This window comes from Dasypus novemcinctus, chromosome 4, assembly GCF_030445035.2.
Source record: "Dasypus novemcinctus isolate mDasNov1 chromosome 4, mDasNov1.1.hap2, whole genome shotgun sequence".
Taxonomy (NCBI): Eukaryota; Metazoa; Chordata; class Mammalia; order Cingulata; family Dasypodidae; genus Dasypus; species Dasypus novemcinctus.
The window spans coordinates 7,549,538-7,561,643 of record NC_080676.1 but is presented as its reverse complement, the minus strand read 5'-3'; the positions used below and the strand labels follow the sequence as shown (position 1 = coordinate 7,561,643).

General features: G+C 36.5%; 1 protein-coding gene across 7 annotated transcripts in view; it reads left to right on the top strand.

Moving 5' to 3' along the window:
- Positions 1-12,106, top strand: part of PIK3CB (phosphatidylinositol-4,5-bisphosphate 3-kinase catalytic subunit beta) — a 203,427-nt gene that overhangs the window by 165,364 nt on the left and 25,957 nt on the right. For 4 of the 7 annotated variants that reach the window (XM_058295060.2, XM_058295061.2, XM_058295062.2 and 1 more), the window contains 3 exons: positions 215-393; positions 1,225-1,334; positions 2,408-2,486. In XM_058295060.2, coding sequence (XP_058151043.1) covers positions 215-393; positions 1,225-1,334; positions 2,408-2,486 — 368 coding nt within the window. Of the gene's footprint in view, positions 1-214; positions 394-1,224; positions 1,335-2,392; positions 2,487-12,106 lie in introns of all 7 variants that reach the window. The other 3 variants (XM_071214544.1, XM_071214545.1, XM_071214546.1) reach the window with 1 other exon arrangement.

The window sequence follows — 12,106 nt, the reverse complement described above, 5'->3', positions numbered from 1 at the left end:
AATCAGTAAGTGGTAAAAATAAAATTTTTATTCTATATGTGAACTGCTTCTCCTAAGTCAAAAAACTTTTTTACTTTAGCTGGTTGTTTTTGTTGGGAGGGGGTGGTTATTGATTGATATTGTCATTGATTGATATGGTCATATGATAATGTCTTACTTTATATTATATTTAACCACAAATGAATTTTGGGGTTGGGGAATCTTTGCTTTTCAGGTTGAAGCACTCAATAAGTTAAAAACTTTAAATAGTTTAATCAAGCTGAATGCAATGAAGCTGAACAGAGCCAAAGGGAAGGAAGCTATGCACACTTGTTTAAAACAGAATGCTTACCGGGAAGCTCTCTCTGGCTTGCGGTCACCTCTGAACCCCTGTGTCATCCTCTCAGAACTCTAGTAAGTGATTGTCTTTGCTGCACTTAGTGAGTCTCTCATGAAAATGGTAATGAAATGAAAAAGGACTTCCCAGTCACTACCTTAGGAAGTAGTGAGGCCAGCTATCAGTCTCATTGAGTGGAATATAATTAAAGGAAGAAAATCCTTAAAGTCCCTGAAGCCTAGACTTATATATTCAGTAATGTTTGCCTACCAGCTAAATTTACCTGTGGAGTTAATGAAAGTTAATACAAGTTAATTTCCTTTCAATTGTATGTAACTAAATTTTTCTATATTAGTGATATCTAAGAGTGAGAATCCCATATAAACAAAATTTAAGAAACCATAATAAATTATTTAGTAATTGGCTTTCCTATTTTAAAATGAGATCTTGAATTAATTTATAAACTTATTTTTCACTTTCTTATTTCCAACAAAATAATAATGGAAAAGTAATAATATGTGTTGTGTATAATATAATAATAGTATTCAAAATTGATCTTTCTCTCTTTAAGAAATCAAGAATGATCTCAAAATATTCTTAATTTTTATCCAATGGTGTACTCAGATTTCTTTTTCACTTAATATAGTACTACGAAGTTAAGGATGAATAAAGAAAGGAGAGGAGGAATTTTAAGTGGAGATAGGGAAAGGATATATCTAGAATTTATAGTTCAGTCCATTTGGTCTCAGTGTATGCCAACCAAAGCTGCCCTCATGGTTTCGTTTCTCCCAGGAGAAAATGTTCTATATCTGACTTTCTGCAGACCCGAAAAGAGCTATCAGGGTAAAATAAGAATCTTGTCTTATCTTTAAATTGAAGTGGGCTGACTTTTCCCTTTTCGATTTCAGTGTTGAAAAGTGCAAATACATGGATTCCAAAATGAAGCCTTTGTGGTTGGTGTATAATAATAAGGTGTTTGGTGAAGATTCAGTTGGAGTGATTTTTAAAAATGGAGATGGTAAGTACTAAGTCTTTTCTCATGCAAAATTCTGTAGTATTTTTCATTGGTTGTCAGTTTGCTTTATCTGAAATAGGATGGATAAATGTGTAGATGGCAGCCAGAGGTGGCTATTAGTTGTCATACGGTCAAACTCAGTATTTTCTACATCATTTTATTTTTCCCCTGGAAAATGGCCTTCTACAGTTTTTTTATATACATGATTTTAATAAATTTGTCTCTGTTTTCTACAAAGTAAAATGTCTCTGTCTACTTTCATAAAAGACTTGCGAAATATAAGAAGATATTTTCTATAATGGTATGCATACATTCTGTTTCAGTGATAGTAATGTTTTTTCCCCCCATCATTTTTAATTTTAAATAAAATACCAATTCATACTTTAAGAAGGAAATATCTCAGGTAATCACACCAACCAAAAGGCAGCTCTGACTGCTACCACTTGTTAGTTGTGTGACTACAGGCAAGTCACGTAAAACTCACGAGTTTATTCATGTCCTTGAGTGTTATAGCATACGTATTTCATGGTTATCAAAAGGAATTAAGTGAGATAGCACAACTAAATGCACTCAACATAATATATGCTTACAACTTCTTTAAAATGAATTCATAGAGTTTGCTAACGATTTAATCTCTTGAGCATACAACTGTCATTATGTGGTTACTGCTACTTTCATTCATGTCCTGTTACCTAGAAATTATCCTTGGCTGTATTTTTACAGTATTTGGGACCCATGATACAATGATTTCGTATAATTCTGAATAATATCCTGTGCAGCCCTAAAAGCAAACAAGAAGGAAAAAAAAATCAGTGTGAGTTGTATGGATGCTGTAATACAAATGGTATTAGCACCTGATACTGTACCTTATATATCGTAAACAAAAATTTTTTTTTACTTAGTATCTGAAATAGTGTTACAGGGATGTGATAACCAACCAGTAAATACAGTAAACATTAAAATTTGGGGGGGAAAATGTCAGTAGTTTTAGTTAGTTCTGATTGAACTTTGAGTTAATGAGTTAACTAGGCACAAAATGGAAAGCACTTATGATGAAGCAGTATTTTTTCTCTTAGATTTACGACAGGATATGTTGACACTCCAAATGCTACGCTTGATGGATTTACTCTGGAAAGAAGCTGGTCTGGATCTTCGGTGAGATTTCTAGTGAATTTATTTTTTTTATCTCATATTGTATTTCTAAAGACTTGTTAATTTTTTTTCTTCTGCTATTATTATTAATCATTGTTCAGAGTAATACTTATTTAGCACTTTGCAGTTCACTGTATACTTTCAAATATATTAAATTATTTAAACCATAGCAGATTTAAAACTATTCTTGTGTTTGAGAGTCCAGAAAAAAAGCAGTAGGTCTGAGCTTCCAGCAAGGTCTGAACAGACAGCAGGAGTCACATTCCATCCTGTGCCTATGACAGTGCTGTCAGGAAAGGGTGCATGGCAGTTACAGACCAGAGAAAAGCTTGTGCCTCTTCAAACTTATCCCAGGACATTTATTCCTGTGCTTGACAAGGGAAAACAGACAGAAGCGTTTAGGTAGGCCTGCAGATTTTTAGTTTGTCACCATTAACAGGAACAGATGTAAAGCAGAACAGATTTGTGGTGACAGAGAAAAGGAACCATGATGGATTATAAAAGTTAAATTTAGAAGATCAAATTGTTATCAAGTGTTCTGAGTTAACAAGCAATGGAAGATATTGTAAATTAAAAGCTTATAGACTTTGAATATCATCCAGTAAAATTAGAATTCAAACTTCAGGCTGGGAATTATATTCACAGTGAATAGGATCGGGATTTAATAAACCTAAATTTTAAAAATTATTGCCTAACCAAAGTTTTTAAAATGATAATCCAGCATAGGCACTGTTTTTTTTTTTTTTTTTTTTTTTTTAAAGATTTATTTATTTATTTAATTTCCCCCCCTCCCCTGGTTGTCTGTTCTTGGTGTCTATTTGCTGCGTCTTATTTCTTTGTCCGCTTCTGTTGTCGTCAGCGGTACGGGAAGTGTGGGCGGCGCCATTCCTGGGCAGGCTGCTCTTTCTTTTTCACGCTGGGCGGCTGTCCTTATGGGTGCACTCCTTGCGCGTGGGGCTCCCCCACGTGGGGGACACCCTTGCGTGGCACGGCACTCCTTGCGCGCGTCAGCACTGCGCATGGCCAGCTCCACACGGGTCAAGGAGGCCCGGGGTTTGAACCGCGGACCTCCCATATGGTAGACGGACGCCCTAACCACTGGGCCAAAGTCCGTTTCCATAGGCACTGTTGAAGCAACACAAATACAGGTGTTTTCATGCACTGCTATGAATTGATAACACTTTTTTTATATCAAGTTTATGCCCTTTACTCAATATTTCCAGAATTTATACTTAAAATTGAAAATAATGATAGAGTTTATGCACAAAGATAATTATCCCACATTTATTTACAATTTATAAAAAATTAGAACACAAATAGCTACTAATTTCTTATCAATACAAACAAAAGCCAGAACATCCTGTGACTAGATATCTAGATATTTTAAACTGTTGTTTATAGAGAATGGCTTATAATTTGGGAAAAATGCTTATCTTCTAATGTTAAATAAAATAAGTGATATGCAAGAATGTTTATAAAATTATTTCAACCATGTTAAATAGCATGGAAAAAACAAATTAAAGTGTTAATAAACTAAAATGGTAACAATAACATTATTTCTTGGTGGTGGAATTATATGTAACTTTTTTGCTTCTACTTTTTGTGTCTGTTTCTCCAGTTTTCTAAAACATGCTACTCCTTTTTGTTGGTTTAGAGAAGTTGTGGACAATCTTGCATAAAATTCAGGAATACAGGATTCCCATACACTGCCCAATCACCAACACCTTGCATTGGTGTGGAATATTTGTTACAACTGATGACAGCACTTAAAAAAAAAGAATAATTGTACTATTTTTTTTAAACAGTAGTTGCCTTTATTACAGTTGATCCAAGTGTTAAAGTACTAATAAAAAAATAGTACTAATAATTATTGTTCCTAGTTTACATTAGGTGTGTTGTTTCCTGATATACCACCCTATTATTAACACCTTGTATTAGTGTTGTAAATTTGTATAATTCATGAAAGACTATTCTTTTACTACTAACTATAGCCCATCACCTTCAGTAGGGCTTATTGTGTTATACAGTCCTATGTTTTATCTTTTAATTGTTATTCAAGTAACGCATGTGACCTAAAATTTCCCCTTTAAACCACATTTATTGCTGTGAATTACATGCACTGTAATTTGCCACCATCACCACTATCCATTTCCAAAACTTTACAATCAACCTAAATAGAAATTCTGTACAAATTAAGCATCATCTCATTATTTTCTAAGTCATTCTATCACCCTCGTAACCTATATGCTAGATTCTTTTTTAAATGCTATTTATTTATTTTTAAAGATTTATTTTTTTATTTCTTTCCCCCCCTTCCCCCCTTCTGCCCCCCGTTGTCTGTTCTCTGTGTCCATTCACTGTGTGTTCTTCTGTGACTGCTTCTATCCTTATCAGCAGCACCAGGAATCTGTGTTTCTTTTTGTTGTGTCAGCTCTCCGTATGTGCAGCACCATTCCTGGGCAGGCTGCACTTTCTTTCGCGCTGGGCGGCTTTCCTTACGGGGCACACTCCTTGCACGTGGGGCTCTCCTACGCAGGGGACACCCCTGCATGGCAGGGCACTCCTTGCGTGCATCAGCACTGCGCATGGGCCAGCTCCACACGGGTCAAGGAGGCCCGGGGTTTGAACCGCGGACCTCCCATGTGGTAGGTGGACGCCCTATCCATTGGGCCAAGTCTCCTTCCTGTATGCTAGATTCTAACTTGGTGAGTTTTGTTTATTATAATTGACTCAAAGCAGTGAGATTATGCAGTATTTGTCCTTTTGCGTCTGGTTTATTTGACTCAGCTTAATGTCCTCAAGGTTCATCTGTATTGTCACAAGCATCAGGACTTCATTTTTACAGCTGAATAATCTTCTATTGTATATATATACCACATTTTGTGTATCCATTCATCATCTGATGGACTCTTGGATTGCTTCCATCTTTTGGCGATTGTAAATAATACTGCTATGAAACTGGCATGCAAATATCTGTTCAGCTCTCTGCTTTCAATTCTTTTGGGTATATATGCCTAGTAGTGAGATTGCTGGATTGTATGGTAATTTTATACTCAGCTTTCTGAGGAACTGACAAACTGTCTTCCATAGCAGCTATATCATTTTATATTCCCACCAGCAATGAATGAGTATCCTATTTCTCCACATCCTCTCCCAAACTTGGAGTTTTCTGTTTTGTTTTGTTTTTAGTAAGAGCCATTCTTGTGGGTGTGAAATAATATCTCATGGCTTGGCTTTGCATTTCCCTAATAGCTAGTTGTTGAGCATCTTTTCATATGCTTTTTTGCAATTTGTATATTCTCTTAGGAGCAAAGCCTATTCAAGTCTTTTGCCCATTTTTAAATTGGGTTTGTTTGTGTTTTTCTTGTTGAGTTGTAGGATTTCTTTATATATTCTGGATATTAAACCCATATTAAATATGTGGTTTCCAAAAATTTCTCCCATTGAGTAGTTTGTGTCATTTTAATTTTGAGGTGGTCCCATTTATCTATTTCTTCTTTCGTTGCTTGTGCTTTTGGTGTGAATTGTTGCCTAATTCAGGATCCTAAAGATGCTTGCCTGCATTTACTTCTAGGAGTGTTGTGGTCCTGGTTCTTACATTTAGGTCTTTGATCAAAAGTTTATTTTTGTGAAGGTGTGAAATAGGGGTCCTCTTTGATTCTCAATATTAAACACTTCTGCACCTCAAAGGACTTTGTGAAAAGGGTAAAAAGCCAGCCTACTCAATGGGAGAAAATATTTGGAAATCACACATCTGACAAGTGTCTAATATGTGTGATATATAAAGAGATCCTATAACTCAACAATAAAAAGAGAAATGACCTGATATAAAAATGGGCAAAACCGATGGCTTTTAGTATAATCACAGTGTTGTGCATTCATCACCACAAAAAATACTAAAAGCTGTTGATTATATGCTTTGGATAGATCATATGGTATGTGAATATATCTCGATAAAACTGGTTAATAAATAAATGCAAGAATAGCTAGAAATAGTTCAATACATCAGGCATAGCATAGAGAGATTGGGAGGTGAAGAATTTTCTTGTTTGATTGTCTTTTTTGTTTATTATTATTATTATTATTGAAATAATAAAAATGCTATAAAAATGATTGAAGTGATGAATGCACAACTATATGATTATACCGAATACCATTGACTGGGCACTTTATTTGAATTGTATGCTTTATTAATATGTATCAATAAAATTGATTCATTAAACAAATTTTTTTACCTGTTTTTCTCTCTCATAGGGGAGCATTTTTGGGACTTGGGAATCGTCCTGAATGACATTGCAATGACAGATATAGACCATTATATATCTTCCCATAACCTATAGAATTGTGTGGGAGAGACTGTAAACTACAATGTAGTTTTGGATCTACGGTCCCCCAAAAGGCGTTTATCAATTGTAATGAATGTACCACACTAATTAGGGATGTTGTTTATGTGGGAAAATGTGGGGGGCAGGGGAAGCAGGGCATATGGGAATCCCTATTTTTTTACAGAGCATTTTATGTAATCTATCTTTTAAAAAATAAAAATTATGTATTAAAAAAGAAAAAGCAAGATGAAGAGAAAAAATAAATAAAATATAAAAAATAATTTTTAAAAAGGCCAAAAGACCTGAATTAGAAGTTTTTCTAAGGAAGAAATGCAAATGGCAAAAAAAAGCACATGAAAAAATGTTCAGCATCACTGGCTATTAGGGAAATGCAAATCAAAGCTACAGTGAGATATAATTTCACAGGTACTAGAATTGCCACTATTAATAAAACAGAAAACCACGTTGTTGGAGAGGATGTGGGGAGATAGGAATGCTTATTCACTGTTGGTGGGAATGTAGAATGGAACAGCCATTATGAAAGTCTATTTGGGGGTTACTCAGGAAGTTGAATATACACTTGCCATGTGACCTGGCAATACCACTACTAGGTTTATATCCAGAAGAACTGAGAGCGGGGACATAAACAGACATTGCACTGCAGACATCTGCACACCGATGTTCATAGCAACATTACTCACAGTTAATTGTCAAAAGATGGAAACAACCCAGATGTCCATCAATCCCTGAATGGATGAACAAACTACAGTGTATACATATGATGGAATATTTTTTTCCATTTCCTCCTCACATTACTCATTACTAGCATATAGAAACACTACTGATTTTTGCATGTTGATCTTTACTCCATCACTTTGCTGAATTTGTTTATCAGCTTTAACTTTGGTGTGTATTTTCCATATATAGGAGCATGTCATCTGCAAATAGTGAAAGTTGTTTTCCTTTCCAATTTGAATGCCTTTTATTTCCTTTTCTTGCCTAGCTGCTCTGGCTTGAACTGCCAATACAATATTGAATAACAATGGTAACTGGGCATCATTGTCTTGCTTCAGAACTTAGAAAGAAAGCTTTCAGTCTTTATCACTGAGCATGATGTTAGCTTTGGATTTTTCATAAATACCCTTAATTATGTTCAGGAAGTTTCCTTTTATTTGTATTTTTCTCTTAGTGTTTTTATCAAGAAAGAATGCTGCGTTTTGTCAAATGTCTTTTCTGATTAATTAGAATATTCATGTGGTTTTTCTTCCCCTTTGATTTTGTGAGGGTAGAATATTAGATTAATTGATTTTCTCATGTTGAACCACCCTTCCATACCTGGTATAAAACCCACTTGATCATGTTGTATAATTCTTTTAATATGCTGTTGGATTCAATTTCCTAGTATTTTGTTGAAGAGTTTTACATCTGTATTCATAAGAAAAATTAGTCTAATTTTCCTTTCTTGTAGTATTTTTACCTGGCTTTGCTATTAGGGCAATGTTGGCCTCATAGAATGAGTTTGGTAATTTCCCTCCTGTTCTAGTTTTTGGATGAGTTTGTACGGGATTGATATTAATTCTTCTTGAAATGTTTGTTACAATTCACTTGTGAAGCCGTCTGGTCCTGGCTTGTCTTTGTTGGGAGGTTTATGATGACTAATTTGATCTTTTTAGTCAGTGTAGGTTGTTTGTGTATTTATAGGAATTTGTCCATTTCATTCATCAAAGTTATCTAATTTGCTGGCATACAGTTGTTCATGGTATCCTCTTATAGTCCTTTTTATTTCTATGGGGTCGGTAGTCCCCACTTCTCATTTCAGATTTTAGTTATTTGTGCCATCTCCCCCTCTTTTTTTTTCTTTATCAGTGTAGCTAAAGCTCTATCAATCTCACTGATCTTTTGAAAGAATCAACTTTTGGTTTTGTTGATTCTATTTTTTTTTTAATTTTCTGTTTCCTTTATCACTGCTGTTATGTTTATTTCCTTCCTTCTCCTTATGTTGACTTCACGTTGGTCCTCTTTTTCAAATACAGCCCTAATTCAGTTTTTCGTTGTTTTTTTTAAAAGATTTATTTTTTTTAACTTTATTTCTCTCCCCATCCCCTACCCCACCCCACCCCACCCCCCCTCTGTTGTCTGTTCTCTGTGTCCATTCGCTGTGTGTTCTTCTGTGTCTGCTTGTATTCTCATTAGCTGGTTCTGGGAACTGATCCTGAGACCTTCCAGAGTGGGAGAGAGGCGATTACTCTCTTGCACCACCTCGGCTCCCTGTTCTGCTGCATCTTCTTATTTTCTTTCCTCTGTGTTTCTTGTTGCATCATCTTGCTGCGCCAGCTCTCCCTGTCGGCCGGCACTCCTGTATGGGGCGACTTTGCCATGCAAGGTGGCATTCCCACGCAGGGTGGCTCTCCTGTGCAGGGCTGCATTCCCGTGTGGGCCAGCTCGCCACGTGGGCCAGCTTGCCCTCTCCAAGAGGCCCTGGACATCGAACCCTGGACCTCCTGTATGGTAGACGGGGGTCCAGTTGGTTGAGTCACATCCGTTTCCCCCTAATCCAGCTTTGAGGTTAGGTCTGTGATTTGAAATCTTTCTTCTCTTTATTATAAGCTTTTTCCCTTTCAGCATTGCCTTTTCTGCATCCCATAAGTTTTGGTATATTGTATTTTCATTTTCATTTTCCTCAAGGTATTTCCTCATTTCCCTTATGGTTTCTTCTTTAACCCACTGGTTATTTAAAAGTACATTGTTTAATTTTCACATATATGTGAATTTTCCAATTCTCCCTCTGTGAATGATTTCTAGCTTAATTCCATTTTGGTCAGGAAAGAGACATTGTACAATTACAGTATTTTTTGATTTATTGAGACTTGGTTTTTTTACCTGATTTTGGTGTATCCTGGAGAATGATCATGTGCACTCAAGAAGAACATATATTCTGTTGCTGTTGGGTTGAGTGTTCTTTTTTTTTAAACATTTATTTTATTTACTTCTCCTTACCCCCTCGTTGTGTACATTTGCTGTGTCTGTTCGTTGTGTACTCGTCTTCCTTTTAGGAGGCATCAGGAACTGAATCTGAGACCTCCATGTGGGAAGGAGGCACCTAATTGCTTGAGCCACCTCTGCTCCCTGCTTTTTTGAGTCTCTCATTATGATTTCTTCCTTGTGTCTTTTGTTGCATCAGCTTGTTGTGCCAGCTTGCTGTGCCAACCTGTTGCATCAGCTTGTTGTCTTGCTCTTCTTTAGGAGGCACCAGGAACCAAACCCAGGACCTCCCATGTGGTGGGTAGGAGCTCAGTCGCTTGAGCCACATGCTCTTCCCTCAAGTGTTCTTTAAATCTCTTATATAATTGGCTTAGAGTATTGTTGAAGTCTTGAACTTGATCTTATGTATAGGTATTCTATTATCAAATGTTGTGTATTAATGTCTCTTTCTGTTAATGTAAAACCATCTTTTTCTCCCTTCAAAATTGTCATTACTTCCACCTTTTAATTTGGCATCCTGCTGTTAGGTACATGTATATTTATAATTGTTATGTCTTCTCGTTGAAATGGCCCCCTTATCTGTATACCTTTTCTTTCCCTTGTAACAGGTTTTGACTTTAAGTCTATTTTGTCTGATATTAGTATAGCTACCCCAGCTCTTACATGGTATATATTTTCTATCCTTTCACTTTCAACTTACTTGTGCCTTAGAATTTAAGGTGAGTCTCTTGTAAATAGCTTTTTTTGTCCATTCTGCCTATTTCTGCCTTTTAACTGGAGAATTTAATTCATTTTCATTTAAAGTATATAGTAATAATGTAGGAGTTTCTTTTGCCTTTTGCTATTTAGTTTTTGTGAGTCTTTTGTCTTTTTTATTCCTCAATTAGCCTACCTTCATAGTTACGTGAATTTTTTTATTGTACCATGTTGATTTGCTTTTCACTTGTTTCTGGATATATTTTTTCCTGTATTTTTCCTTTGATTACATGGTGTTAAAATTTAACATCCTATGTAACAATCATATTGTGATTTGACACCAACTTCAGTTCAATAGCCTCCATGTACACTGTTCATATACCCCTCTGTACTCCTACCTTTTTTGTATTTGCTACACATTATATCTTTGTACATTTTAGGTCCAAAATTATTGATTTATTATTATTTTTTAATGCATTTGCATCTTATTACCTGTAGAAAGTAAGAAGTGCAATTACATATCAAAAAATACAATACGGCAATCTGGTGTTTGTAACTATTCAGTGGTAACCCTTACTGGAGGTCTTTACTTATCTATGCCTCTTTGAATTCCTCTCTACTTTCCTTGCAATCTGAAGAGCTCCCTTTAGCTTTGCTTCTTAGTGCAGGACTGGACTGCCTTAGCTTTTGTTTATCTGGGAATGTATTTATCTCTACTTCATTTGAGAAAGAAAGTCTGACCAGATAAAAAATTCTCAGTAGGAAATTGTGTTCACTCAGAACTTTTAAGTATTTCAGCCCATTGCCTACTGCCCTTGTGGTTTCTATTGAGAAATTACAATTTAGGTTAGGTACAGCTTTGTACTCTTACAACTTTTAGAACTCTTACCTTGTGCTTTGCATTCAACAGTTTGATCTGTGGATGATGGGCATATTTTTCTTCAGACTTATCCTGTTTGCTGTTCACTGGGTTCTTGTATATGCATTTTCATGTTTTTTGCCAAGTTTTGGGAGTTCCCTGTCATTATTTCTTTGAATATTCCTTCTGCCCTTACTCTCTTTCTTCTTCTGGGGCTCCCATAATGTATATGTTGGTGTGCTTGATGATGGCCCATGGATCACTTAGGCTATTTTTGCTTTTTATAGTTCTTTTTTTTCTATGCCTCAGCTTGGCTCATTTCCATTCTTTTGTTATCAAGTTGACCAATTCTGGGAAGCAGATTTGGCCCAGTGGTTAGGGCATCCGCCTACCACATGGGAGGTCCGCAGTTCAAACCCCGGGCCTCCTTGACCCGTGTGGAGCTGGCCCATGCGCAGCGCTGATGCACACAAGGAGTGCCGTGCCACGCAGGGGTGTCCCCCGCGTAGGGGAGCCCCACGCGCAAGGAGTGCGCCCGTAAGGAGAGCCGCCCAGCGCGAGAGAAAGTGCAGCCTGCCCAGGAATGGCGCCGCCCACACGGAGAGCTGACACAACAAGATGACGGAATGAAAAGAAACACGGATTCCAGGTGCTTCTGACAAGAATACAGCAGACACAGAAGAACACACAGCACATGGACACAGAGATCAGACAAATGGTGCGGGGGGCGGAAGAGGAGAGAAATAAATACAAAATAAATC